This window comes from Furipterus horrens, unplaced genomic scaffold (assembly GCF_987537825.1).
Source record: "Furipterus horrens unplaced genomic scaffold, mFurHor1.1.pri manual_scaffold_5, whole genome shotgun sequence".
Classification (NCBI taxonomy): domain Eukaryota; kingdom Metazoa; phylum Chordata; class Mammalia; order Chiroptera; family Furipteridae; genus Furipterus; species Furipterus horrens.
In genome coordinates, this window is record NW_028327175.1 from 11,443,193 (window position 1) to 11,470,290 (window position 27,098).

Genomic DNA, 27,098 nt, shown 5'->3' on the forward strand with positions numbered 1-27,098 from the left:
GGGCCTGACAGGGACATGATGTAACTAGATGGAAGAAGTCTAGAGAGAGAAGAAATGGGCTGCAGAGCACTCTATAATGCTATTGTGTTCAGCTTATTTACAATCCTTTTCGGAGTAGGGGAGGGTAAAACAAACAAAGCAAGATCATGCAATACTCACAATTAAAATAGTGCCAGTAAGTAAGACTTGTTTAACTATCATATTATGCAATAACAATAATAGTCACCACTTAATGAGAATTATTGGAACTAGATCTCAAGTCTTCTGATTCCCAAGCATGGTACTAAGCGCTCTGAGGATTTCGTTTTCTGTGATTGTCACAACAACCCCACTTTGCAGTTAAGGAAACCAAGGCTTCTCAAGGTTTGGGCTCTTGCCCCTCTCCTGTCCCTCTCCATTGTGTCTATAAAAAATTATTTATAAAACTTTTATATTGCACAGGAATGTTTGGCTGAAAGCGTAGTTTTTGTTCCACTGTTAACACCAACTTAATTTCCTTGTTGGCACAAATCTCACGTTATATTATTAATGTCTTTTAGTCTCACAAAGTCATAACCACATATGAGTAAGTCTTCGCTATTTCTCAATTTTCTTACTTGTAAAAGAGGACTCATAGCCCCTTTGATTTTCAATTACATAACATGATACACACAGAGAGAGCAGCGTGAGACCTTTCATAAAGTGATAGAGGTTCACAACCCCTTACTGGAGACCTTTGGGGTCAACAGTGTTTTAGAATTCGGAATTCACACATGCTCTATTTTCCTTAACATCCCTAGCAGAGTCTGTGGATGTGTTCCATAACAAAACATGCTGTACCTCTGCAGCAAAAATGAGTAAATATTCCTGAAAAGTGGGATAAAGATGCATATCAGTAGTCTGAAGTAGAAGTCAGAAAACATTCTTCAGTCTTTGGAGCCTTTTTGGATGTGCAGATACAGGAGTATGATTTTATGTTCAGACCAATGACAGTGCAGCATGATAGTCTGTCTTACCTTAGTTGGCTTTCCAAAACCTCTTTACTATCCAGTTGGACCAACGGGATGCGAGTAAATTTCTTGTTGTCCTCTATTGGGATTTTGCATTCCATTCCCCGGTAATAATCTTGAAGGAGTCTCTTTGTATCTTGAAAGCGATTCAGTTCCGCCTTTAATAGCAAATATAATGTTAATTCCCAAGAATTTTTAAAAAGCTTATCGGTACATATTTTCTACATAAGCTCCATGAGCACTATTTTAAAACATTTAGGTTGAAATCAATTTTCTAGAAATTAAGACCAAAATAGGAACAGAAGCATGGATACATGGAACGGGCTGACAGCTGTCAGAGGGGAGTGGGCGTGGGGGACTGGGTGAAAGAAGGTGCAGAGATTAGCCAAAGAACATGTATGCATAACCCACAGACACGGAAAACAATGTGGCGATGGCCAGAGGGAAGGAGGAGGGCTGGGTGGATGTGGCAAAGAGAGAAAAAATGGGGACATCTGTAATAGTGTCAACAATAAAAATAAAGTTAAAAAAGAAAGAATTAGCTAAGGGGGAATATATAAAACTTCATAAAAATTAAAAGAAACTGGCGACTTTAAATTCCCTGTCCTTATTGAGTATGATTCCACTAGACAAGATAACATTTTTATGCCTCTTGATATTATCGGCAGCCGTCCGTCTTGAGAGACGATGGTGTAGCTTCCCAAGAGTCTATCTGCACCGCCGAGAATGGCTGTGCAGTCCGACTCGGGAGTGACACGGTAACTGTCTCCTCCCGTGTTGAATCGACATCTTGCGATGACGCTGGAGTGTCCTCTCCAGTGAAGCTGAAGCTACAGAGCCTGGGCAGGGTGATATGGAGGGTCTGCTGTTGCCCATGCAGCAGACCCCCCCTCTCTTCGCAGCTGAAGGGTCCAAGGGAAAGACGGAGTCGATACAGCTTGGCTTCAGGTGCGCCGCAGGAGTTGCCGGTGTTGACTACAACGTCAAACCGCCTTAGGGACTCCGGCTCCGGATTTTCTGTCGGGGTTTACTCCCTTAGCCTTTCCCCTGAAGAGGTATGCCGCAAGGCAGCGGAGGTTTTTTGGAGTCAGAGTTTTCCTTCTCTTGATATTATGATAAAAGATTATATGATGTTTGAAGTAGTGTACAGCATTCATTACTTTGACATTAAGAATTCTTCCCGTGTCCTGTGTTTAATCAACCAATACAGTAACAAACATTTAAGTGTCTTCTGTCAGAGGTCACATGTTAATGGATTTGAGAGATACCAAGAATATCATACATATAAATACAACATACAAACACACAAAAAATGAAACACAAAATAAGACTAGACTTTGTCCCTCTAGCTGTGGAGAAATGATACACAGTACGGTAAGGTGATGACGAATAGTTCTCTTTCCACGGTTTCCTTCCTTGCTCAGGACGTAGGGGAAACAGATAACGGCTCCATGCTCGCAGGCAACCCCTGTGCTGGCTTTGCCAGTAGGTGCCTGGAAGGCCGTAGCGAAGAGTGAAGGAGCTGGGGAGCAGGCGAGCGTCAGTGACTCGCAGTGACTCCCTGTCAGCCAGGTCATGTCCCTTTGCAGTGACACGCAAATGTAGACCCATGAGGTTTCCCACCTCTTCTCCTTTGGGTGTCGGACTAGTTGTCACATCCGTGCTTCTCTTTGGTTGTGTAAACAGGACCTCCAGACTTTGCTCTAGTTAGCAGGGCCACTTAAACAGGTTCCTGAGAGCTTCAAGGCTGAAGCTCTTATGGAGAAGTACTCCACGTAGCTAGTTAGTTACAGGAAGCATCTTTCCTAAGAGGAACAAAACTGACTTGGTGTTCAAAGCCTTCAGCTGAACCTAACTCGACAATATTTATGGAGGGAACCCTATATTTATCAAGCGATTAATGTTAGTTACTTCATAAGACATCAAGAAATTGTCTTGGACTGCCATATTCAGGTTGGAACACATAAATGTCTGCTTTGCATTGCAGTCCACAACACAAGACAAGAACAGTTTTAATAACTTTGCTTTGTTCCCAAATTGCTAAACCAAATTTCTCCTGAAAAGCTGTTCTCTGCATTATCCATCTTTTCTAGCTAAAAGAATGAAACAGGAAGGCATTCATTTGGTTAATTTGAATCTGTGTTCTACAATAAAATCACCATTTATATATTGTTTTAAATTATGGAACATACTTTAAATACTCTTATATTTTCAACATATATATATCTGAATAACTTTTCAAACTAGCGTTTTGAAATGATTAGGAAAACTACATATTTTTCTCTTTCCTTGCCAAGAAACCAGATTGAGTTTTAAACTATCCACACGTAGACTCATTTCACAGTTTGGCATAAGCATTTGTACCCGTCATGCTTAGATTTGCTAAAGCAGTAGAGAGAAAAATGAGTCTTGTAATGTGCAGCACATTAATGAGAATCTCACAATGTCGCCTCGACAGTGAGTAGCATGCAGAGGTAAGTCCCATTTGTACAAAGTAGATGCTGACAAATACCTTTGGGGAATTGAAGAAATATGATGCAAGGTTATAAAAATCATTAATCATAAACTATAGCATTACATCCATTGGTAAATAAATTTAGAAATCAGGAAATGAAATTTTTAGTTATGATTAAGTTTAGTAGATCCTATTTTATACAATTCATCTTTGAGATAGTACTGGTAGCTACACCTTAGGCTGACCTTATTATATTATTTTATGTAAAAGATGAATTTTAATTTACTTTAGGGGCAGAATTTGCTACATCTATAGCTACCTAAGAACATGATGACATTCTACATACAGGATTCTCATTTAAACAGAATTAAACAAGACTCTGCTCACATTTATGATAACTAGTAAATAATGCTTTCTTACTATTCCTCTTATCATCAAATCTCAGTGAAATGAATCTTAGAAATCATCTAAGATAGCATTCTGTAAAATGCATTTGGTAGAATATGTGTCCTCTAAGCTATCTTCTCTTCCCCATAGTTGACTTTAGATGTGGATTCAGTTTCTTGGGGGAGAGGGGAACTTAAATCTAAATATTGCCGAGATGTGAGCATTAGACCATTTTCAAGTACCTCTCAGCTTAATGAGAGTGAGTCACCAAAATTCTCTAGTCCCTTTATCTGCACTAGTGGATTTCAGTTATTTCTGCTATAAGCTTTAAAAAAAAACCACTTTATTTTTATTGTTGTCACTATTACAGATGTCCCCATATCCCCCCTCCCTGTGCCCCCACCTCCTTCCCTCTGGCCATCACCACACTGTTGTCTTTGTTCGTAGGTCCTGCATCTCTGTTCTTTGGCTGATCCCTTCTCCTTTCATGCAGTGCCACCCCCCATCCCCTTTCCGACGGCTGTCAGTCTGCCCCCTGTATGCATGCCTCTGGTTCTATGTTGTTTGTCAGTTAATTTTGTTCTAGCGATTGTCAGCTAAATGTTCTCATTTCCTGCAGTAGCTTCTCGTGTCAATTAATCAGCTGAAATGTCCCCCTTTCCATTCCCTGTCCTAACTGCTGTTCTCTTAGGGAAAAATACTCATGTGGACGCAGCTAGAGGAAGACAGCCTTTACATTCCCCTCTGCTTGAGTAAATTTCAGACAGGCTTCTTCCTGACTTGAAGCTCCTGACTGCTTTTGCTTGCAGAGTATTTACTTTAGGTAACTTGTCATTGTAAATCCTTTCTCTCTCCCTGTGACAAATCTTTTTATAAGCTTCTTGCCAGTTTTAGAACCCACACTGTCTTTCTCTAGGACCTGGGAAGCATCTCTTTGAAATGGAAGCATCAAGGAAGAGGGCCCCTCGGTCTCAGTTCCTTTGGGAAGGTGACCTGCTCCAAGTGGTACAACTTCCTCCTGTCATGGGGACCGGAGGCAGCTGGTTCTCCCTTTAGGCAAGGCCGATTAGAAAACACAGATAGACTATGACTCGCCCCCTCCCCCACCACCTCAGCTCTTAAAAGCTCTCCACCCTTGTTCTCAGCAGAGCTGGGTGGTCACACTTGGTCTGCATTTTCTCCCCTATTGTTGACAGTAGGCTGGGAATAAAACCCATGTCTGTCTTCTTGTCCAGAGCGACTTCCTATTTAACAGGCTGCAACTATAAGTCAATCAGGTTCTGATAAATAGTCTGCTTTTCCAATCCAGATACAATCTTTTTTCTGCAACCAAATGCCTGAATGCCTGCTGAGTCTGATCTAGCCCATCGGGTGGGGCAGGGCCACCTTGGGTGTCCACTGTGAGAGACTAATGAGGTGACAGTCATCAGAGACACCATCTCTGCTGCCCCCTCCAGAGCTCCAGGGGGCCTGGAAGCAGAGCTGGTGAGTGTTTGCTTGAGATCCTGTCGATTCTGGTGCTTGTTTGGCTGAGGCCAAAATGATTTATCTCAGTGACTTCCTCTGCTTTGGCAGGCAGAGTGCTGTGGGAGAAACGAGTCCCGAACAGACCCTTCACATTCCTGAAGGACCTGCTGCGGGAGGAACGTGGCTGTGGAGGGAAGAGTCTGGGTCACGGTGACCGGCGCGCTCACCTGCATCAGCGAGAAGAAGTGGTTCATCACGATTCCGATGGAGTCCTGCAACCAGCTCCTGTTAATGATGTCCAGACGCTCCTGCTCGGCCTCTTCCTTCCGGGCATCGCAGATGTCCCACAGACGGTCTCGTAAATCCTCCGCAGGAAGAAACACTGCTGTTACGCTTTAGGGTCATGGCTCCAATGACCTCAGTGCAATAAAACCAAAATCCTGTGCCTGTCTTTAAAATGTCCCTAAAGAAAATTTACACCTAACGCACTTCATTCAACAAATACTTATTTTTCTTCTACTCTCTCTGAAAGACACTAAATCATGTGCCCATGTCTGCCTCAGATCCACCACAGGTCCCTTTCTGCAACACGGCTACATTTTCTGTGATCTAATCCTTCTTCTGCAGCCACCACCATTGCATTAAAATCTGCAAATCAAAAACTGTAGCAAGAAAATGGGTAGAAATGTAGTGGTCACAGAGGTTCTTACTTTACTTTCATCTCTTTCTGCAAGATCATGTAGGTATAAAAATGTAAAAAAAGAATAGAGTAATGGCTTCAATCAGAATGACCTGTGACGCTATAAAAACTGAATGTGATATAAAGGCCCATCTGAAACCTAAAGAGTTCAGACATAGGGCCCGAAGCAAATACAGGTTTATTTTTTTAAAACTTCACAGATATCTCTACTTTATCCTGCTGAGGATCCACTGCTGAAAAGACTTATAATATGAATGTGGTTGACTTGGCCAAAACGTATTGAACCTTCCCAACGGAGACTCTAGGTTATTCTCTGGTATCCATTGTCAATATACAAGAATTTTTTTTTGTCTTTTAGGCAACTGAAAATTTAAATCAATTAAAAAGTTAAAATAAATTCAAGAGCATTAAAATAAATTAATTATATAATCTTGGGGTGGAGATGTATTTTTTTATCCTTATCTGAGGACTTTTTTTTCATTGTTTTTAGAGAAAGAGAGAGAGAAAAAAAGAGAGAGAGAGGCATTAATGAGAGAGGAACATGGTTGGTTGCCTTCCATAAGCGCTTTCATTGCTCTCACTGGGGACCTGACCTGCAACCATTAGGTTTATGGGATGTCACACCAACCCAATGAGCCACACCAGAGACAAAGACAAGTTATACAGAAAAAATTTCTATGTTTATCTACACAAACACTAAAGGACTTCTGCATATTAAAACTCATCTAAAATAATATAAAGGCAAGTGCCCTACTATTTGCTGGATGGGATGCTGCTTGATTCACTAATTGCTTAATAAAGACAATTTAGAGCTTCAAAAAATAGTAATATAAAAGCAAACATCAAACTGGGAATATATTTGTAGCATATGAGCAACCAATAGTTTATATCCTTAATATATAAACAAGTCTTAGAAATCAATTAGAAAAAGAGCACAGCCCAAACAGAAAAATAAAAAAAATCATTAATAGTCAACTTCAATTGTAAAACAGAAATGCAAATTACAGAAGATATCTAAATATTTTTGCCCATTACATTGGCAAAGATTAACAAAAAAGAGCCAAATAATTGATATTCTCTTGATCTCATAATCCGTTACTTGGAGTAAAATTTGAAGGTTTTCAATGTGTTTAAAATCTATGTAATTTTATTAACCAATGTTACTCCAATAAACTTAATAAAAAAAATAAACATTAAAACTATTTGAAGATAAGCATAATTTTAGATTCAACAGTTTCACTTTAAAAAAAATTTGACCAAGAAAATAAATAAGGATATGGTAAATAGTTAACTGGATTAAATTTTACTGTATAATTCTCTATAATAAAAAGTTAGTGCTCAACAAGTATTTGTAAATATATTCGTTGGCAGCCGTCCGTCTCGAGAGACGATGGTGTAGCTTCTTAAGAGTCTATCTGCACCGCTGAGAATGGCTGTGCAGTCCGACTCGGGAGTGACATGGTATCTGTCTCCTCCCGTGTTGAATCGACATCTTGCGATGACGCTGGAGTGTCCTCTCCAGTGAAGCTGAAGCTACAGAGCCTGGGCAGGGTGATATGGAGGGTCTGCTGTTGCCCATGCAGCAGACCCCCCCTCTCTTCGCAGCTGAAGGGTCCAAGGGAAAGACGGAGTCAATACAGCTTGGCTTCAGGTGCGCCGCAGGAGTTGCCGGTGTTGACTACAGCGTCAAACCGCCTTAGGGACTCCGGCTCCGGATTTTCTGTCGGGGTTTACTCCCTTAGCCTTTCCCCTGAAGAGGTATGCCGCAAGGCAGCGGAGGTTTTTTTGGAGTCAGAGTTTTCCTTCTCTGATGTGCCCTGACTGGAAGATCGAACCAGCGACACTTAGCTCGCAGGCCGATGCTCAATCCACTGAGCCAAACCAGCCAGGGCTCTGTAAATATATTATGATATAGTTAATTAATGAAATATCTTTTAGATGTAAGAAATAATGAGGTAGATGAGTTTTTATTGAGAAAGATGTGTTCTGTGTTCACAATAAATATGTCGACATGTTACATACTATGTTAAAAAATAATATGTATGTTGCAGTCACATGTTTTGCAAAAAATAATTGCCCCAAAGTGATAACAATGGTTATGGCAATGGGATTATGAACTTGCCATTTTAAATTTTGCTTCTTTTTATTATCTAATTTATCTACAACAAATGTGATACAGAAAGAAAATTCCATATAAGATATTTTTAATTTAAAAACCTCATTCTATCAACAATCACCTGACTGATGGAGAAGAAGTTTACAAGAGGGCTGACATTATGAATAAGTAGGAAAGATAGAAAAGGCAGATATGTTTTGGATCTACTAGCTATTAATTACTATTTGAGGAACATCTAAGAACAGGTAAAATACCTCAGTTTTACTGGGACAATTGTTAAGTCAATACCTCTTGGGTTAAATTCTCCAGCATCCTGCTCACCCAAATCACTGTAAAGCCTTCACTTATTTTCAATAGCTTTCCAATTGGTTTCACAACTGGTCTCCCTGCTGCTTTTATTCTACTACAGACTCTTAAATCCAGGCCCCAAGGCTTCCACTCTCATTCAAATGCTAATGATGACCTCCAAGGCCATAGATAATACGGTCTCCTAAGAGCTCTCTGATGTCACCAAACCTTCTAGCCCATGCTCACCCTGCTCCACCCCACCTGCCTGCCTCTTTACTGTTCTTCAAACACACTTTCAAGCATCCTCCCCTTCCAGTGCCTTTCTTTCCCTTTGTTCTTCCATGTGGCTGAAGCACTCTTGCCTGAACTATCTGCACAGCTCACTCAATCGCTTCTGAACTGAGTTTGTGCAAATGCCACCTTCTCGGTGGGCCCTTCCTCAGTGGCTCTTGAAAGTGAGCGTTCAGACTGCTTCCCTCCTTCCCCTCACACCTCAGGGAAGCAAGGAGGGAATGGATTCAGGTCCTGCAAGATCTGAGAGTGTGGAACCCTGGCCCAGCAGCTCCCAGACTCCCTTACGTTCACTCTTTGGTGTACTTCCGCCTTTGTTTCCTCATCATCCCACAGGTCTTCAGGAAGAGAGTTGAAATCGGCCTGCCATTGAGATACAAAATCTTGCTTGTGATCTGGGCGCCTTAGAAACTGTTGGAAACTTGTTCTGTAAGGCAGTCAGAGAATGAGCTGGAGCTCACATGTCATGCCAGTAAACTACACAGAGCTTTGGAAGCTTTACTTACCTAATCTCATATAAGAAAGTAAGCACAATGTGCTGGTCTTCTCTCAGGTTCCTCAGTACTGTTTTGACGGAGTTTATATAAGAATTTTCTATTAGTTCCCAGTAAGGTACTAAAAATGAAGGTATTTCCTGTTAAATAGTAAAGCATACAAGTCAATTTCAAAGTGAAAATTCTTCTGAATAATTGAGTCAAAAGAGCAAGGAAACTTCTGGGAAACTTCTTGGTCCTTTTTCCTTCCTTTTCCCAGCTAATTCTGGAGCATATCTTCAGGCCAGGAACAACGGCTATCCTATTCTCTGCTTTACAGTTTTCCCTATAATTTCCAGTGTCTAAGGGATATAGTAGGTGCTCAAGAACTATTCACTGAATGAATGAATTTTACCTAAGTTGGAAAATTGTTTTCTACGGAGAACACCTAGTTTTCATGTCAGTGATGAGGAGTTATTTCTCTAAATTCATCCAAGAGGTTCTATCTTTGCTCTGTGCAATAAAAATTGGAAAGTTTCTTCTATGTCATCTTTAATCATGCAAATAAATAATCAAAACCAAGAAATAAGCAGAATGAAATAAACTCAAAGATACTTATTATATTTGATATAAACTTGCAGGACTACTTAGTCCTTTATTGGTTGTGCCTTTACTTAGCCAGGGAATCACACGTGGGGACCTTAGCAGTCATCTGGGCTAATTTTCTCTCCAACTTAGAAATGCCGAGAGCTAGAGATAGATCATCCAGTCTCTCTGTGGACCTCGCTGATGCATTAAACACAACATTCTAAGGCAGCCCCTACAGTGTCACATAACTCATGTTACTAGAAAATTCTTCCTAGGGTTGAGCAGAAATTTGCCTTCCTGTAGCTTCCACTTATCAACCCTCACTGTGCACTTTTGAGAAGGAGAGACTACATTCGCAGTCTTCCCTAGGGTGGCCTGTCACACACAGAGATATTAGCAAGGAGAGGCATGCTGGGATGCACAATGAAACTGGTTGTTTTGGGATTCCCAGCATGCATTGCAGCACATAACAGATACTCCATAAATTTTAATGTGAATGTTAGCTGACTCACCTGAACTCAGTTTTATCATCAGTTATATTTTTAGAAGACTCGATGGCTCCATCTAGTTTTAAAAGCCTATGATTCTACATCCAACCATACTACAAGTATTCTTTCACCTAAATTAAACATTTACACTTTAATGCTCCTCTTGCACCATTTATCACTTTTTTTCTTATTTAGTTCCCCTCCCTGGTTTCTAGTGTGTCATGATCTCTCCTAAGGAATGTGATATTCAGAACCGTGCTGAAGACCATTTTAAATAAGCCCACTGCTAAACCTCTCTCCGGGTCCATGAGTTAACACTCTCTGCATGAAGAGAAGAGTTACCACCAAAGAATGGACCTAATTAAACTAACATCCTGCTCACAGCTCTCACACATCTGCAAGAACTTCATGAAAAATTGTCAAATATTCTTTTGAACTCAAGATATACGATGTCTATGGTACTTCCTTGACTCACCTATCCAACCTTGTTATCAAGGAAAAGGAATGAGCCGGTTCAGCAGGATTTAGCCTTAATAAACCTGTGTGGGCTCTGGGTCATTATTTTTGCATTTTATAAGTGCTCGGAAGTCAGGCATTTAATATTTATCTCTCAAATTTTGTCATGGATTAATATATAGATTATTGGTCTGTATGATACTAAATTTCATCTGCCTTTCACTAAATATTTAGGCATTTGTCTCATCTTCTAGAATCTCCTATATCTTCTGTGATTTGAGTTATTGATAATGTGATATCTTCCAGTCTCTGGGATGTAATTTTTGTGGGTCTGGGGACTCAAACTTATGTGATGTGACTAAACGTTCAGATCTATCCTTTCCAATTAAATAGTACCCTCTTCACTGGAGAAGACTAAGCATAATGTGACTCAGTAGGCAAAGCAGATGTTCTCCAAAGCTTCAGGACTGGAACGCAAAGACCTCTCATTCTGACGGCCTCCTTGATTCTCTCTGCACCTTCCCTTGTGGCTGGCACAGGAAGAGGGACTAAGGCTCTCCTTGGACTTGGCTACTGAGTCTACCTGAGAGAGCCAGGTATGAAAGTAATCTCTCTCTTTTTCTCCCCCACCCCCACCATGTCTGCAGAGGTAAGTAGATCTGGGGTCTTTTGCAGGCCCGGAACTAGTGTTACCAGATAAAGTAGAAGATGCCCAGTTAAACTTGTCAATGATCTGAGATTTCAATTTAACTGGACATCTCTTTCCTCCTACTGATAGGGAAGCTCTGCAAGTTGTGTGAGAAGCTTAGCATGGGAAAAGGACTAGAGTGGATCATGGGGCCTGCTCTGTTTTACTGGCTCTAGGATTCCTCTGAGTGCAGCAACGTTGTTTTCTCCATGGCTTTGCTTAGGTAACTGGAAGTCTGTGCTGACATCTCCTCACTGTCCTTCTAGACCAACTCTTACCCCTCAGTCTTCACCCTGCTCAGTGCCTGGAAGACCAGCTTCTGAGATCTACTTCAGGAAACACCCTTGCCCTCCACCTCCTGGGCAAGTGGGGAGAGAACAGGAAGAACATGAGGTCTGGGATGCATTCCCTGCTCATTTCTGCTGGGTCACTGTGTGTGGTGCATCGCTCTGCTAAAGGTCACGCTCCTGTCAGATGGCCCACTCCATGAAAAGGTCCTCTTGAGGGCCCCCACCTTCTCAGCTTTGGGGCTACCATGTCTCCCAGGTGTCCCTCTTTCGAAGATATTGATCTAATCCTTGTAGGTTTTCTTACTTATTGGCTGCATACATGTAAATAGCCCTTTTAAAACTCTCCTGAATTTATCATCTGTTTTCTGCCAGAATCCTGAAAGCCAGAAGATATATGTGGCAGCTGGTGCCTTACCTTAGTGTTAATGTTTATTTTTCTACTCCTGTCCTCTATTTCTCTCTTGTCCTTTATACTTTTATTTTTCAAGGGTTTCAAAATTTGGAGTTCAAGACTAGATTTCAATAATTTTGTCCCTCACTCTCTACCCCTGCCAAATAATGCCATTTAACTTTTATCTCCTTCCCAACCACCACTTTGATATTCTGTTTTTATGGCAGTTTTAAGATATACTTATTTTTAAAAGTAGCTTCTGTTTGGCTTAGTGATATCAGTTATACACATCCATAATTATATAATTTCACGTTCTCATCTTCACGTATTTTCTGTTGAAATTTTCCCCTCAAAGCACATTAGTTAAAGAGTTTCTGATGTGAGTGGGGAGGAAACCTCAATAGTAATAGGAACACTACAATCACTGAAATTCTTGATCGGGTCTCAGATGTCTGGCACAGATGGTTAGCTAGAGGAAAGGCCCTTCTGTGTGATTTTCCTAAGATGATTTATCTATTAAGGCAAGCAGATGTGTCTGGGTGGCAACTGGCCTTTGCGGTTGTCAACGAAGAACTGAATGGAGCTTCCAGGGCTCACTTGGGGCATCACATTGCCTTATACTAGTGCCCTCATTTCAGGTTCTCAGGTCAGATGACTGCCTCTTCTTTTATTAGTTTAGTTAGCTTTAAAACCTTTCTTCTACTTCTGAAAGTCAGAGGTTAAACTTCATTTGAAAGCACTGTGATGTGGGCATGAGGACATGGAGGAGGGTTATAGTTTGTTGGATATGTTCTTAAGAAGTCATTTTTTCCAGGAAACTGCATCTCTGCTTGTCTTCGGGAAGAAAATTGGTCCTCACATTTGTTCTCCCAACTTCAGAGCTCATCAGGAGTTCAAAGCATGACTCAGGAACTCGAGGGAGAGCAGAAAGGAAGAGATGTGGTTTAATGAGCAGTCTCAAAAAGTAACCTTGGTTTTCTGATGAATATATATGTGTGTATATATATGAAAGGTCTCTGGGTGCTGCAGATATTGGTGTAGATCTTTCTATAAACAGTAAAAAGAATAAAATCTAACTTGAATCTAAACTGCCATACCTCGGGAATTGGTTCATTCACATAGACCCATTCTTGCGATCCTGGCTTAGGTGGTGATGGCCCTGCTGGAGTAGGAGACAGAACTGTAGATTCAGCAGGTGATTTCTTTCCTGATACTTTTCCTCCTGATGATTTTCCTTTGGGAGAACCTTAAACATGTGTATTAAATCATTCTGTTACAAGGAGATGAACAGGACCAGATGCTGGCGGATGAATAAGTTTATGATTGCCTTGGACTTCAGGCAATTCATTAATTACTTTTTAAGCAACTTTGGGCAGCATCGCCTAATCAAAAATCAAAAACCTCATTCTCTACAGCCCAGCAATTAACAAATAATACCAATAATAGTTATTTAAAAGCAATACAGCTTCTCTTATTCATTTGGCTACGTAAAGCAACTTGGTATTTTATTTTCATCTCGGTCCTTGCTTCCACAATGAACATAAGGTTTTTACAAAGTTTAGAGTCTATAGAAAAGTGCCTTTCATTTACTACTGTATAAACTGGGAAATTAAACCCTTCACACTGAATGAAAGAGAGGGCGGTTATAACAGGAGTGGTGCTTCGTGTACCTTGAAGCCCATGGGAGGAGCAGGGAAGAAGAAGGCTATTGTAGGAGTTACCCAGAGCTGGTGAGGGGTGTGGGGGAGGAGAAGAAGGGATATTGTAGCTCCCGAATATCCCCATATTCCCTGCATGAGACACTGGGCTTCTGAGTGGAAGACTATATATTTTTGCTACAGTCAGAAAGTATAGATGAAGATAATTGTGCCATAAACCTGGCTGAATTAAGGCATTGAAGAGAGAGCAGGAAAGGAGAGGGGAGGGCAGGGGATGGGGAAGAAGGGAAAGAGAGAGGAAGAAGGAAGAGAAGAAAGAGAAGGAGAAGGAGGAGAAAGAGGCCTAATTTTCAGTTCAGCATCAAGAGGGGACTCTAGGCCAGTGAGTAGCACCTCGATGGTCTAAGACTTTGTGACTGACCAAAGTACCCTAATTCAGGAAGAACCAATGTTTCCTTAAAGGATCAGGCTGTTAAGAGTTTAGAAATTTATTCCGCTTAAATTCTACTTATCTTCAGTTTCATTACTAAGATTTTAGATACAGTTTGTAGATGCCTATAGAATTGGGAGCGTATTCCTTCCCCAAAATATACTTATTTAATGTGCATTGAATAATAATGCTCTTTAGGAAGTAACTATATCTTCTACTTTTATACTGGTTAAAAATATATAGATTATATGTGGAGGGGAAATTGGCAATTGTATCTTGCAGGCAATTTAGGTGACTTCTACTTATATACTTTAAAAGAGTATCCATCATCCACAGGTCTAGAAGTATATCTAGATTTTCTTTTTTAATTTAGAAAAATTTAAGAAAATTTTTGTTCGGTCAATAATAAAATTTTTCATCTATTTTTTTCTGTTGATGGTTTTTTATCCTTTGACCTCTCTAGTGAAGTAAAATTGATGTTGCTATGGCCACTGTAAGGTAAATTTCTCTAAGAAGAACGGTGTAATTAGCAATGAAACTGGAATAAGTTTCTTTTTCTTCGCCTATTTCAATTATTATTAAACACAATAAAATTTCAGTAAAATAAAAGCAAAAGATTTTGTAAGTCTTTGGAGTTACTTAAATTGAGCTAACTACATTATCCTAGTGTATCTATTTTACTGGTTGAACCTGTATATACTCATTCTTTGTTGGGAGTCTGTATCCTTCTAACTAAGGATGTTCTTAGAGCATGTGCACTACTATGTCTAACTTGATTTAGGACCTAATATGCACAGGTATACTTAATTCCTACTTTTGACGATTCTATGATAATCCTTCATTTGATTTTGTTGATCACAACGAGAAGGCAAGGGATGAATACTTTAAATGTAAAAATTATTTTCCTAGTAATATAAACAGGTGAGAAGTGAGTGTAAATTATAGCCCTTAACATTTGAGCTAAAAATTTTAACGCAGTGTTTGTTTATCAAATGGCTCTGGTTATTTGAGCCCATCAAGTCATATAATCAGAGAAGGGTGAGATTCTCTTGGAGACTGGTGATTATGTATCACTAAGTGCCGAAAATAAAAGTTGGTTTTTGGCACATCATTTTGTAAACATTGCATACTCATGGGAGGCAACTACACTGGCAATTTGTAATGAACATTAAACAAAAGCACACGCTTCATGACAACTCATTTGAATGGAACCTGGAAAAATGCCAACTCTTTGTATCCATAACTCCCTTTCAATCTCTAATTAATTGGTTGCTATAGCAGCTTCAACATAAATGTAACTAATATGCTTTTAGAGGCTGGGATTTTCTTTTACCAACTGTCAATTACTTTAAAAATGTATCCCCCTTATTTCACAGAAATAGTTAACATAAAATAAAATAAAACATAAATGAAATTAAGGTCAAGAAAATACAACTAAAGGTAGAAGGTCAAAACCAGGAGAGGAATTAGAAGGCAGTTACTAAGATCTAGGTCCTTGCACAGATACTAAATCTGAGCCAGTAATTTGGTTCTAGATTTGAGACAGAAAAACAGAAAACAAGGAAATGCTATTATTTAGCTAACTCACCACTTAGAGGAAGAAAGATTTTCCTGTCCCCTGAGTCTAAATAAAATTTCTCACCTGGAATTTCATATAGGAGCCATTGAATGATGTAGTGGGCATACTATCCTTTTAGAAAAGAGAATACCAGGTTATTTGGCATAATGAGAATTTCACCTCTACTGCAATATGTCATAAAGGTAGCTGATGATTTTATACTGAAGTGCTTATCAATGAAAACAATTACATGGGGAACCAAGAAATATGGTTCAGTAGGTAGCTTTCTGATGGCATAGCTTAGCCTAAGAATAACACCTTAATATCTTTGATGAATAGATATTCTGTATATTAAATAGTCTCTAAATTATTTCTTACAAGCATCACTTTTCTCTGCAGAAGCTTTGCTAAGAGCCAGGCTGTAGAAACGTTGAGGTTATATTCTTTGGCAGGGGCTTATGGTTTACAAATGCCTGAGAAGTATTCAGTGTATCCTACTATACAAATCTAGCTTTTCACTGAGACAGTTAGAAAATGCAGAATTATATTTAATCACGTCTACCTTTATCTGCTGCACCTTTTCTTTTGAGTGAAGTTTCACCTTTCTTCCCTTTTCCTTCCTGAAGAGATTCTTGCTTACCACGCGGGGGTTCTAAACGAAATTCAACACATAAATGTTATTGATGGTTTTCTTCAATAGTCTGAGCTATATGATGCGTAGGCAATCAGTGTTATTTCTCAAAGATAAACAGTTACATTTGTGAGCCACATTAAATGATTCAGGCCTTTACTGTGAGTTGAGTCATCTGAAGACAGAAAATTGACTGAAACTTCTTAAATGACAGCCTTATTAGTATTATTCTATTCTGTCACACAGAAGTTTAGTCCTAAATTTAATGCCAACATTTTGTAGTGGATTGGATTGTGAATTCTTCAATGCAATGTGGCCAAAGAGTTTTACATTAGTCACATGTCCATTTGAAGCCTATGGCTCTATTTGAATTTATTTCAACTGAATGTTCCTTATACAGTATGACACATGGATCTATAATAAGAATGATGCCAAAACTACTTAATGAAGAGTTAAATAGCCACAGTGTTTTGATATGGTGCGTCCTTGAACTTCTCTTGAACCAGATACCTGGCTGCCTTGTGATTTCTGCATTTCCATTTTGTATTGACTGTAACTTGCAATGTAAAGGGCTTATTCACATATTTATCTTGGATTCCCTGGAATCTAGTTTAAAAATATGTGGGCAGGGCGAAAATGGGAAACCAATGATCTGGAGGTCAATAAGATGTCTCAGATAATAAATTGGTTCCTTGAAAAAGTTCACCACATCCTACATTATTCACTAAACAAATTCAATCATTTTTTTCCCTTTCTCTTGAGCTACAGTTTTTTTTTTTTTTCTTCAGTAGAAGGATGAATATATGGGGCAATTTAAATGCCTGTGATAGAGAAACCTCATTTGAACCTATTCTTTGTATTTAGAAGTGATAGTTATAAGAATGTATAAATGCATAACATATATCACTTACATTTAAATGTCTCAGATCCGACAACCAAGTTTCCATAGAAATAAGACCAGTGCAAGACATAGAAAAGGAGTAACCTTGAAACTTTGTTAACTTCTATAAAACAGTTGACCACCAAACTCACCAATAAATATATAAATACATAAACAATAAATAAATATCCAAACATTTGAATTCATTGCTTTTTAAGAAATAAATTTAATAATAATAATAATAATAATAATAATAATTATAATAGAAGCCTAGATAAGCTTCTAGTTCCTTTAATAAAAATATTCTGGGTAACCAATTATTTTACTAGCTCTAAACTTAAGCTCAAGGCAATAGAAAAAAGAAGGTAAAAAATAGAGATACTTAACACACCAACCTTACAAAGCATTGTGGGCAAAGTCTAATTTCTGTTGGGGGCAGTATGCACTCTGCCCACTTTCTTTTTATCAGTTCTAAACTATATTCTGAAATCTCAGAAAATATTTTTAAATAGAAGCATGGGTAGTACTATTAATTTTAACACATTGAAAATTTTAGTTTTAAATTAAATTTTGACATTTGGTAATAGATTTGATAATAAACTCTTTAATAGATCAAAACTGTGAAGTTTTCAAATTTAATCCCAAGTGCACTTGAAGCACATATAAAATGCAGAACTACATTCAATGTAAAACTATATTTGGACAGAAATCACTAAGCACTCAATGTACTATGCTTCCTCCCTTACCCCATTTCCACTTTGATTTTTAAGTAAATAATTCCTCTCTTCATCTCAACTTCTAAAGGAGATTGTCGTTGGGTTTTTAAGTTGGGCATGTTCAGAGGCCTCAGGTTTTCACTTCTGAAATGTTCTCTTTTGAAAAAATTGTAAATTTTTATATAAAAATAAACAAACCTGCTGGAAACTTCCCTTCTAAAATTGCTTAACCCAACTTGCATGAGCTACAAGGGCAGCGAGACCTGTTCTACTGCTCCATCAATGCCCCAGGCCCTGAGATCTCCTTCCGATAGGAATCTCCTTCCTTCCAATAGGCATCGTTGTTGGAAGGCAGGTGTTAGGCCTCTGAAGATGAACCCTTCCGCACCTTTGTAAAGATCAGGCACTAGCCCTGTCCTTGATGGAAAAAAGAGACAGATACAACCATTCTTTGAAGCAACAATAGCTTTATTATACCTCCAGTACACAGGATTCAGGAACACAATTTTAAATTTGCACGAAAACTTCAGCAACGTAAAGACTGAATTGTGTTATAACCAGAAACCCCAGAAACTGGTTTGAGGGCACAGCTCAGGTACACAGGTCCTCCTACCTGTCCTGCCTCTGAGCAGGTGGCGTGGGCGGGGTGAGGGAAGCGGAGGAGAAGCCACCATGGCCGTAGGCTCAAGGCCTGTCTGCACTGGGTAACTGCAAGCTCATAGTCACCCCAGTTCTACAAAGCATTTTAATAACTTCCAATTTTCCTCCAGGTCTCTGAATTTTTTTTTTTTTTTTTAAATCTCCAGTGAGGTAATGAGAAAGGGTATATATTTAATTCATGGCTTTGTGTTTTACTGCTCTATAAAAAATGTTTTGAGTTTGTGTATTTCGCCTTTAGTTAAGCCCCATTTGGTTGGAAATACAATGGTCTTTAATAGACCATAACGTGTTACTAAAGTCTTCACCTATATTTGTTTAATATCAAATCAATTTAATTTAAATACATTCAGACCCATCTCAAATCTTCATTAAGCAGGAAGATGATGGGGTTTAGAAATACGATCACAATGCACAATCAAGAATATACCTTGGCAGACTTGGGTAACCGTACAGCTGGCCACTTATAAAGCTGGACCCAGAAACTACAGCCTTATTTGGTTCATATAACACAGCACCAAAGTTGTAATGATATTCTACTAACATCACGCATTTCAACAATTAAGCACTTTACTTTTGTCATTATTTTCATTGTCTACCACATAACTTAATGGTCCCTCATGGTTTAGAATCTAGAAAAAACTTAAGCTACACAATGTTCTCTACACAAGCTCTTTATCCATACATATTACATATTATAAATATATACGTTTACTGAGATGTTCGGTACTTGTTTCTATTCTTTTATAATCACATAGCACTGAAGATTAATTATACGTAAATTCTAGTCTCTAATGAGCACAGTTGATACGTTCCCTTATTCTTGTGGACACCTGCTTACGCTAATTCTCGTCTTCATTTTCCTAAGATGCTCACACTTTATGTTAAACTCTGCAAATCAGCACACAGACGTCTGTCCTTGTGATCTAGTCTAAGTTCCTTCTGGTTATTCTCTGTGTCTTTTCTCCTCTAATTTATGGACTTATCCCCTATGCAGTGAAGTACCTGGGCTTTGTGACAATCAGCTATGACAGGCCTTTCCACTCCCATTTAGCATATAGCTTGGTTTCATATGATTGAAGTTGCTCAAAGTCTGAATTTCGATGAATGGACTGGCACTGTAATTTGCAACTCTTTTCTAAGTGAAAATAAGAAACCAGCAAACAGGATGACAAATTATTCTGTCAATCACCTGATGGTGGTTTTCCTTTGGCAGGAGGAGTTTTTGAACGCTCTTGCAGAGGATGGGTTTCCTTCTCTTTTTCTGGTTCAGGAGGAGGAGGGGGAGGAGGAGGCAAAGATGGAGACTCAGCCAGGGAAACTTCTTTTCTCTCAGCTTCTTTTTCTTCTAATTTCTTTTTAACTTCAAAAGGATGATAAGAATGGACTTTTATTAGGAACTCCAGACACCTACTATTTCACTTGAGCTACAATAAACATCCTAAATTAATACAAATTGTCCACAATGACTTAAGGCTAAATTCACAAGTCCAAGTTCTCCCATAAATTATTCAGTCTTTAAGGTTTTCAGCCTCTCTGCTTGGTAAGAAATCCCATTTCCCTTGCCCCTGATGGTGCTGGTGGTGAGGATGAGGATGGGAATGGGATAAGGAGTGTGTGTGTGTGTGTGTGTGTATGTGTGTGTTTGTGGCTGGTTGAGGGGGTGCCAACTGTAACAGCAGCAATCTAAAAGTAGCTAATGTAGGGGAATAGAAAAAATAATATTATTTCAAAATTTCCAATAAGAAAACAAGGTCAGAAAGTATAAGGAGAAGGTGAAGAGCATGTGGTATAAGAGGTGTGGGGTGGGACGGGAAGGGGAATCAGATGCCCAGCCCCAAAGGCTATGAGTGAACAGATATAAAGCATTTAGAGCAGTAGTTAGGGTTCAATTAAGTCTTAGCAATTCACTCATTCATTCATTCATTCACTCGCTCACTCATTCGTGTGACCACTATTCATTGAACCTAAATTGTGCCTTGAAAGAAAGGAAGATCTGCAACAATAAGGTAAAACTACCGCTACCGCTGCTACTACTACTATTACTGCTGCTACTGCCATACTATCGCCACAGGAAAACGAGAGAAAAATCACTGCCTCGTGAAGTGCGCGTTCCAGTGGTGAGAGGCAAACCAGGAACGGGATGAAAAGTTTCATTGATATAAGACGTTGGAAGGTAATAGGCGCTAAGGAAAAGATAAACAGAACAGAGTACAGGGGGTCAGGAGTGCTGTGGGTTGGTGCTTAAGTTTCAAGTAGAGTGTTGAGCAGAGCAGGCTCACTGAGAAGGTGGCCTGAGAGCAAAGCCTCGGTCAGGGAGGGAGGCCTGCGGGCATCTGGAGGAGGAGCATTTCCGAAAAGGAGACCGTCAGCCGGGGCCCGGAGCAGGGGGGCAGGGCTGGTGTGTGTTTTCCAGGCTCCCGTTGTTGTGACGGCCTCTCAGCTTTCGTGATTCAAGTTCACCCTCTCCAGCACACCGTCCCAGCTCTCCCTGACCATCAAGCCCTCCGTGCTGGAAATGGCCCCAGTTTTACTGACTGAACCACCAGCAACGAGCCCGCCCCCCCCCCCCCCGGGCTGTACGGCCATTACTGTCATGTGCACTTCCTTTGCCCTTCCATTACTCTTTCCAATTCATCAGGCAAGGGGACTTCCTTCCATTCAATGTCCATGCAGAGTGGAAATCCACTTCTGATTATAAAGTAATATATGATTATTGTTTGGGGGGGGGGCAGTTAATAAATTATTCTGTAATTAGCAACCCCCAGGAGTCTTTTTAAAAATAGAGCTTCAAGCCTCTTGCAGATACACTTTCACTTCTTAAAGACTTTTGTTTTTCTTCTGCACTTAAAATACGTTCCACAAATGTCCACTGATGGATAAACAAAATGTGGAATACACTTACAATGGACAATGATTGTTTTAAAAAAATCAAACAATTTCGACACATAAGTAGAAAGGGAAATGGCCTGTTTGGGCCTTCTCCTTCCCTGACCATCAAACCTGTACATGCTGCCAGACCTTTTTCTGTGCATATTTAATATACAGACATATTTTCAAAAACAAAAATATAACCTGCCTTTTCCTATTTAACAGAATATTATGGTCACTTTTTTCACATCAGAATATATATGCAAGCATCCTTTTATTTTTTAAAAGAGTACTAACTAAATGATTAGTATATTAATGATAAAATATTTGTTAAATTAATGAACTGATTGGACTGTAAATCTGAAATAAGTGGCAGTTTAGTCTGTTACTGTAATCAGTGATTAGGATGTAAAACCTGCAGGAGAACGCTGAAGTGCATCGGATTCTCCCCTGGAGAGGTCTGAAGCAACAGTTTAGAATCAATCGGGTTTTGCCTCCCAACCAAGACTCTGAGATTACTGGGGGAGGTGTGTTCCTCCTCTCAGACTGATTTCTGATTGTCAAATACCATGCGAAGCCTCTTTAAGTAGTATTAATATATGGATTGGTTTTAGTTTTGTCTGGAAGCTTTGCATGGGTGTTTCTGGGAAGCAGATGTTTCGATGTAAGAGCCTAGGGGCTCATCTTTCTAAGCGTATGGTCTCTGTGACTGGTTTACACCTATGTGCTATTTTGGTATCAGGTAACTGAAACATGGTGGTAGTTAGGCCACAAATCTCGTGCCTGGAGACAGCTTGCTCTGAAGGCCATTTTAGAATCCTAGTAATATTAACTCTGACCATTTTTTATTATACTAAGAAGCTGCAGTTGCCAATATAATTAGGGGCAATCGATAAAAGGGAAACATTTCTAAAATCATTTCTCAAGGGAAAGATTACTATTAAAGTCTGCCATTGGAAGTGTATGAGCTTCATGTCCCTTTCAATAATAAATTCCAATAATACTACGAAAAGTTGATGGGAAATTATTATTGGTTAGATGAAGGATGAAGGAGATCAGGATGGTTTGATTTGGGTAATATATACCCCAGAAGCAGGCATATAAGTGAGTTGTTAATAATCAATAAATTCACACCAACACATGAGGATTGGAGGAAGTAAACTCCCTAGCATTTCTATCCCAAAAGGAGAAATCACTCACTGTTTGCTTATAAGGCTGAGGTTGACATATTGTAATCTTTACCTTTCTTTATAACATCCTTAATTTTAACTCTGCTATTTTTTTCTCAAATGAAAACAATGCTTCAGCTAGATGATCTCTTCAATTAAATTAAATTAAAACAGGGAAAGAAAATCTTTTGTCCAGAGATATTTGTGGCAGAAAACTAAAATTAGAGTTAGAAGACATTTGTAGATAGTGCAAATAGAAGAGAGAACTTTGAGATCACACTTTCATTTCTTCTTAATTAAAACCACACACTTTGGTTATATAAGCTCAAAATTATAAAGAAATGTAGTTACCTTTATTCTCTTTTTTTACTATTTCATTTATAAATATTTCCTTCACTTTTTGGCATAAGAATTCTTTATCTACTTCAGCATTGATTTTTATCAAAATATTTTCCGGTTCCGAAAACCAGTGCTCCAGTGAAGTCCAGTTGTCCAAGAAACCTATAATTCTACAAAATCAAAATATTATATTAATATTACATACTGATTGAAACATTTGAGTAACGTGAAGTGTGATTTATGGGGTATGCATAATGAAAAATAAGCTGCCAATGTAGTTAAATCTGAAAAACCAACTTTAAGAACTCTACGGGCAATGGAAGAATTTTCACTTTAAAGAAGAAATTATTTAATGCCATCCATCAAGCCATATGTTTGAGGTATATGAAAGAGTAGAGAAAGATTTGAAAATGGAATCATTTCAGGAAAGCTTTAGCTCTACTTCAGCTCTCAAAGTGAAAATATGAGGAAAGATGACCTGCACTCACAGTAGAACTGAACACACTTTTGATGGCAACTGCAAGCTAAGTTATCTACGTCATCAACTCTTTTCTTAGGGATAGAAATTGAAGGAAGAGATCTTTGAGTAAGAGGAGATGCTTCAGATTTAGTTGCTGTATATAAGTCAGAAATATTCTCGGAATGATTCTTGAAGCTTTCCTGTCTTCCTTGAGAGATGACAGGTATAATGTCACTCACATTACTTGTCCCTGTAAATCACTGTATTTTTAGACTCCACAAGGTTTCATAAAATTATCTACATTTTCTTTTCCAATGGGAAGATTTCAGACAACCAATTTCTTTTTTAAGTTAACTTCACTTTAGCAAAACAGAAGTAGTTTTGGAACTACACTCTGGAGTCTCATGCCTAGCTCTTTAAACTTCACGATCTTTGTTGGCATTTGCTGAATAGGGACTGAATTAGGGGCTGGATTAGGATTCCACATAATGAATTGGTAAGTTCATGGAACTGCAGAGGGGAGTGCTGCCTGATTTAACTCTTTTCTCCGGGTTATGGTGGTTAGTGCTCTGACTCCACATCAAAGATCCTTAGTTTTGTTTCACCTGTAAAAGACTGTATGCCAAGAAATACATCTTTTCCCTAGATCTTATGATCCCAATGTGACTAACTGTCAGTCTGCTCAAAGGACAAGAAGCAGGACATTGAATTTTAAACTCACCTGTGCTGTATTTGGTCTCTTAAATTCTGGTCAGCATTCGTATCTTCGATTTTAGCAGCTACACGTTGATTGATATCTTCATGAAGAGTTTCAGTTGGAAATGCTTCAGCTATGACACGAAAATGACTTAATTAGATAATTTGCAACACCAGTCAAATTTGCAATAGCATTGTTAAAATATACCAATACAAAAAAAGTCACACAGATATATAGTCCTGCCTTTGATCCAAAATTACTAAAATTGTTTAATAAGACGTTGGACAAGTGTAGTTTTGAGGCCAAAATTTCAATTTTCCTCAGAAATCGGAGAAAATGCAAAATACAACACTAAAGAGGAGTCGTGGCTTCAGTGGGGAAGTTCTCGGGATTCACTGTAAAGACAGGGGAATGAAAAATGCTGGGTCATCATGAACAACAGACTAAGCAACAATTAGAAAATTGCTACCATAATGTAAAAATTAAGAATGAAGTAACAGGGTGGACATAAAGTCAAATATGCATAAAAATATTCATCAATATTTTATTATAGTACAATAAAGTAATTTATCTTTCTTTCTAGACTTTATGATCTTTCCCTATAGAATAAATATAAAGGACTAGACCACAAGAGACCAAATACAATAACAAAAACAATCCCAAAAGCTCTGACTGAGTCCTATTCAGGAATAATAGTATAAAGTCCAGAATACTCATGAACTTAGACTAAATGGAAAATCATAGAGGGAAAATAGCCTTGAACTAGATTTTTAGAAAATTATAATTACCCACTCAATGAAAGAGAACATAGAAGAGTGAATAAATTGATAGTGTTTAAGAAAAGGAAGGACCGTCACAGGATATAACAATCAATTACCCTCCATCTACATTCGTGGTAGAAAAAGAAGAAATGGATTTAGAATACAGAATAATGCTTGTAGGTTATTTATTAAACTCAAAAGATTACAAACATCAGCAATGGGTAACTGAAGAAAATTGTGGGGCTTTTCTCAGGAGATGCTGTTGTGCCCCATTTCATGGCCACTTTCTCCTGTTTGTCAGGGTCTTCAGCACATGGGTGAGTACCCTTCTCCCCTCAACCCCACCCACGCATCAGCCCCTTCCTGTCTCTCTACTCCCAGCACTTACTACCATGGCCACGGCCTGGATTTTGCAGTCACCCTGAATGGCTCTATCTCTGCAGCCCTAATGACTTAAAACTCCTATTACCTGTCCAGTGCTCACATAGAGCCAATGAATCTCTCCAACATCAGCCAGTCTCTAAACATCCTTTCCCCCCAAATTACCAGCGTTATTCTGATTTCACTTTATTTGCTAGCAAACCAGAGTTGCATGGTCGAACACTTCAAGGTCTCTCCCTCATCTAATAACTTCAGTGTTTGTGTCCCTTGGCTATACCAGCCTCAGACGACATTCATCTCTGTTTCCAAGACTTAAACTAACACAGGCAGACTTCTTTGAAGAAAAATACACAACCCTGTGACTTGTAACCACGCTAACTCCCTGGCTTAAAAATCTTCTGAGATCTTTGATACACATGTACGCTTTTCTCAAATAAAGAGAGAAAGAATGCTACAGAAATAATAATAAATAAATACTTTCTTACAGAGACAAACATGTTGAAAACTATCTCCACTCACACTCTCCACCCACCTCCTCACCTCCCATCCACGCCTCAGCCATGGAGTCCATCCTTCCTTCTCCGCTACTCCTGTGAGACAGCTCTCAGCCTAGTCACCAAACCCATCAAGGCCAGTGGATCAGTTTCAGTCCTTACCTATTTCTCTGTCACAGCTATAGCTAAAATTTGGCACACAGTTCTTAAATATATTTACACATATTCCATTATTTCATAGTCACTAAAAACCTGTGAAGCAGGATTGCAAACTCCATAATTGGCTCCAAATTGCACTGTTCATAGAGGGCAGAGAAGAGATTTGATCCCAGTCAATCTGACCCCCTGCTCTGGACTTAAGTTTTAAGGGGTGTATTGAATTGCATTTGCCAAATAGAATGCATACATCAATATACAGCCCAATGACCTCCCAGACTGAAGACAGCACCCAGATGAGAAACCAACAGCATCAGCCCTGGAAGCCCCTTCCTGCTCCTTGTCAGTCGCTGTGGCACAAAGGTTAGGGGTGCTGCGCTCACAATCTCTCTGCACCTCTCAGCACAGGATGAACACTGCTGCTCCCTCCCAGGCTGGCGACAGCCTGAGACACTGGCTAAAAACCCAGGCATAGCTGCCCACTCTTCCATTCTGTCACCTCCGTACTCCTACATTGGATGTCCCCTCTCCTTTGGTGTCCCTGGTCTCCTGCCTGTTGGCTTTCAGTCTGGTCCATTCCTCTCTGACCTGCCCTGGCTGGACTTAGGTTCAGCCTTTGAGCCCACCTGGCTTGGGCTGTAGGCTGCCCCTCTGTGATGCTGTTCTTCTGGCTTCTTCACGGACCCCAAGCATGTGACAGCATGCTGCACCTGACCCTAGTGACTCTCAGCCCGTGCCTCAGGACCCCAGCCCCCACCAGTCCGGGAGGAAGATAGTACAACACCCTTATTTTGAAAATCCATCTTCCTTTAGCATACGAGATGCTACTCACCCCGGCTTTCTTTCTTTCTTTAGCGCTGCTGTTTCTAAGCAGTCCTTTTGCTCTCCACATTACATTTTCATGTTTTCTTGGGTGTCATCCTGAATATTTTTTAAATTGTATTTTTCCTTTTAGATGATTTACCCTACTGCAAGTCCATAACTTTAGTGCACTTTTTCCTCAGAATATCTAGACCCATTTATAGAACTGCTCTCTAACATCTTAGCTTAAAAGCTCCACAAGCACTTTGAGCTCAACATGTTCCTAAGATATTCTTATGTGTTCTTTCCATCCTCTCTAAGCGAGTGGTATCATCATTCAAAAAGCTGTGCAACTCAGAAACTTAAGGTCAT

General features: G+C 39.3%; 1 protein-coding gene across 1 annotated transcript in view; it reads right to left on the bottom strand.

Moving 5' to 3' along the window:
* Positions 1 to 27,098, bottom strand: part of SPEF2 (sperm flagellar and cilia associated 2) — a 154,156-nt gene that overhangs the window by 56,642 nt on the left and 70,416 nt on the right. Inside the window, exons 16-24 of the mRNA XM_090276176.1 lie at positions 24,158 to 24,266; positions 22,989 to 23,146; positions 19,790 to 19,960; positions 16,276 to 16,365; positions 13,165 to 13,313; positions 9,200 to 9,327; positions 8,982 to 9,120; positions 5,526 to 5,663; positions 996 to 1,147 (exon numbers count right to left, since the gene is read on the bottom strand). Coding sequence (XP_090132302.1) covers positions 996 to 1,147; positions 5,526 to 5,663; positions 8,982 to 9,120; positions 9,200 to 9,327; positions 13,165 to 13,313; positions 16,276 to 16,365; positions 19,790 to 19,960; positions 22,989 to 23,146; positions 24,158 to 24,266 — 1,234 coding nt within the window. The remainder of the gene's footprint in view (positions 1 to 995; positions 1,148 to 5,525; positions 5,664 to 8,981; positions 9,121 to 9,199; positions 9,328 to 13,164; positions 13,314 to 16,275; positions 16,366 to 19,789; positions 19,961 to 22,988; positions 23,147 to 24,157; positions 24,267 to 27,098) is intronic.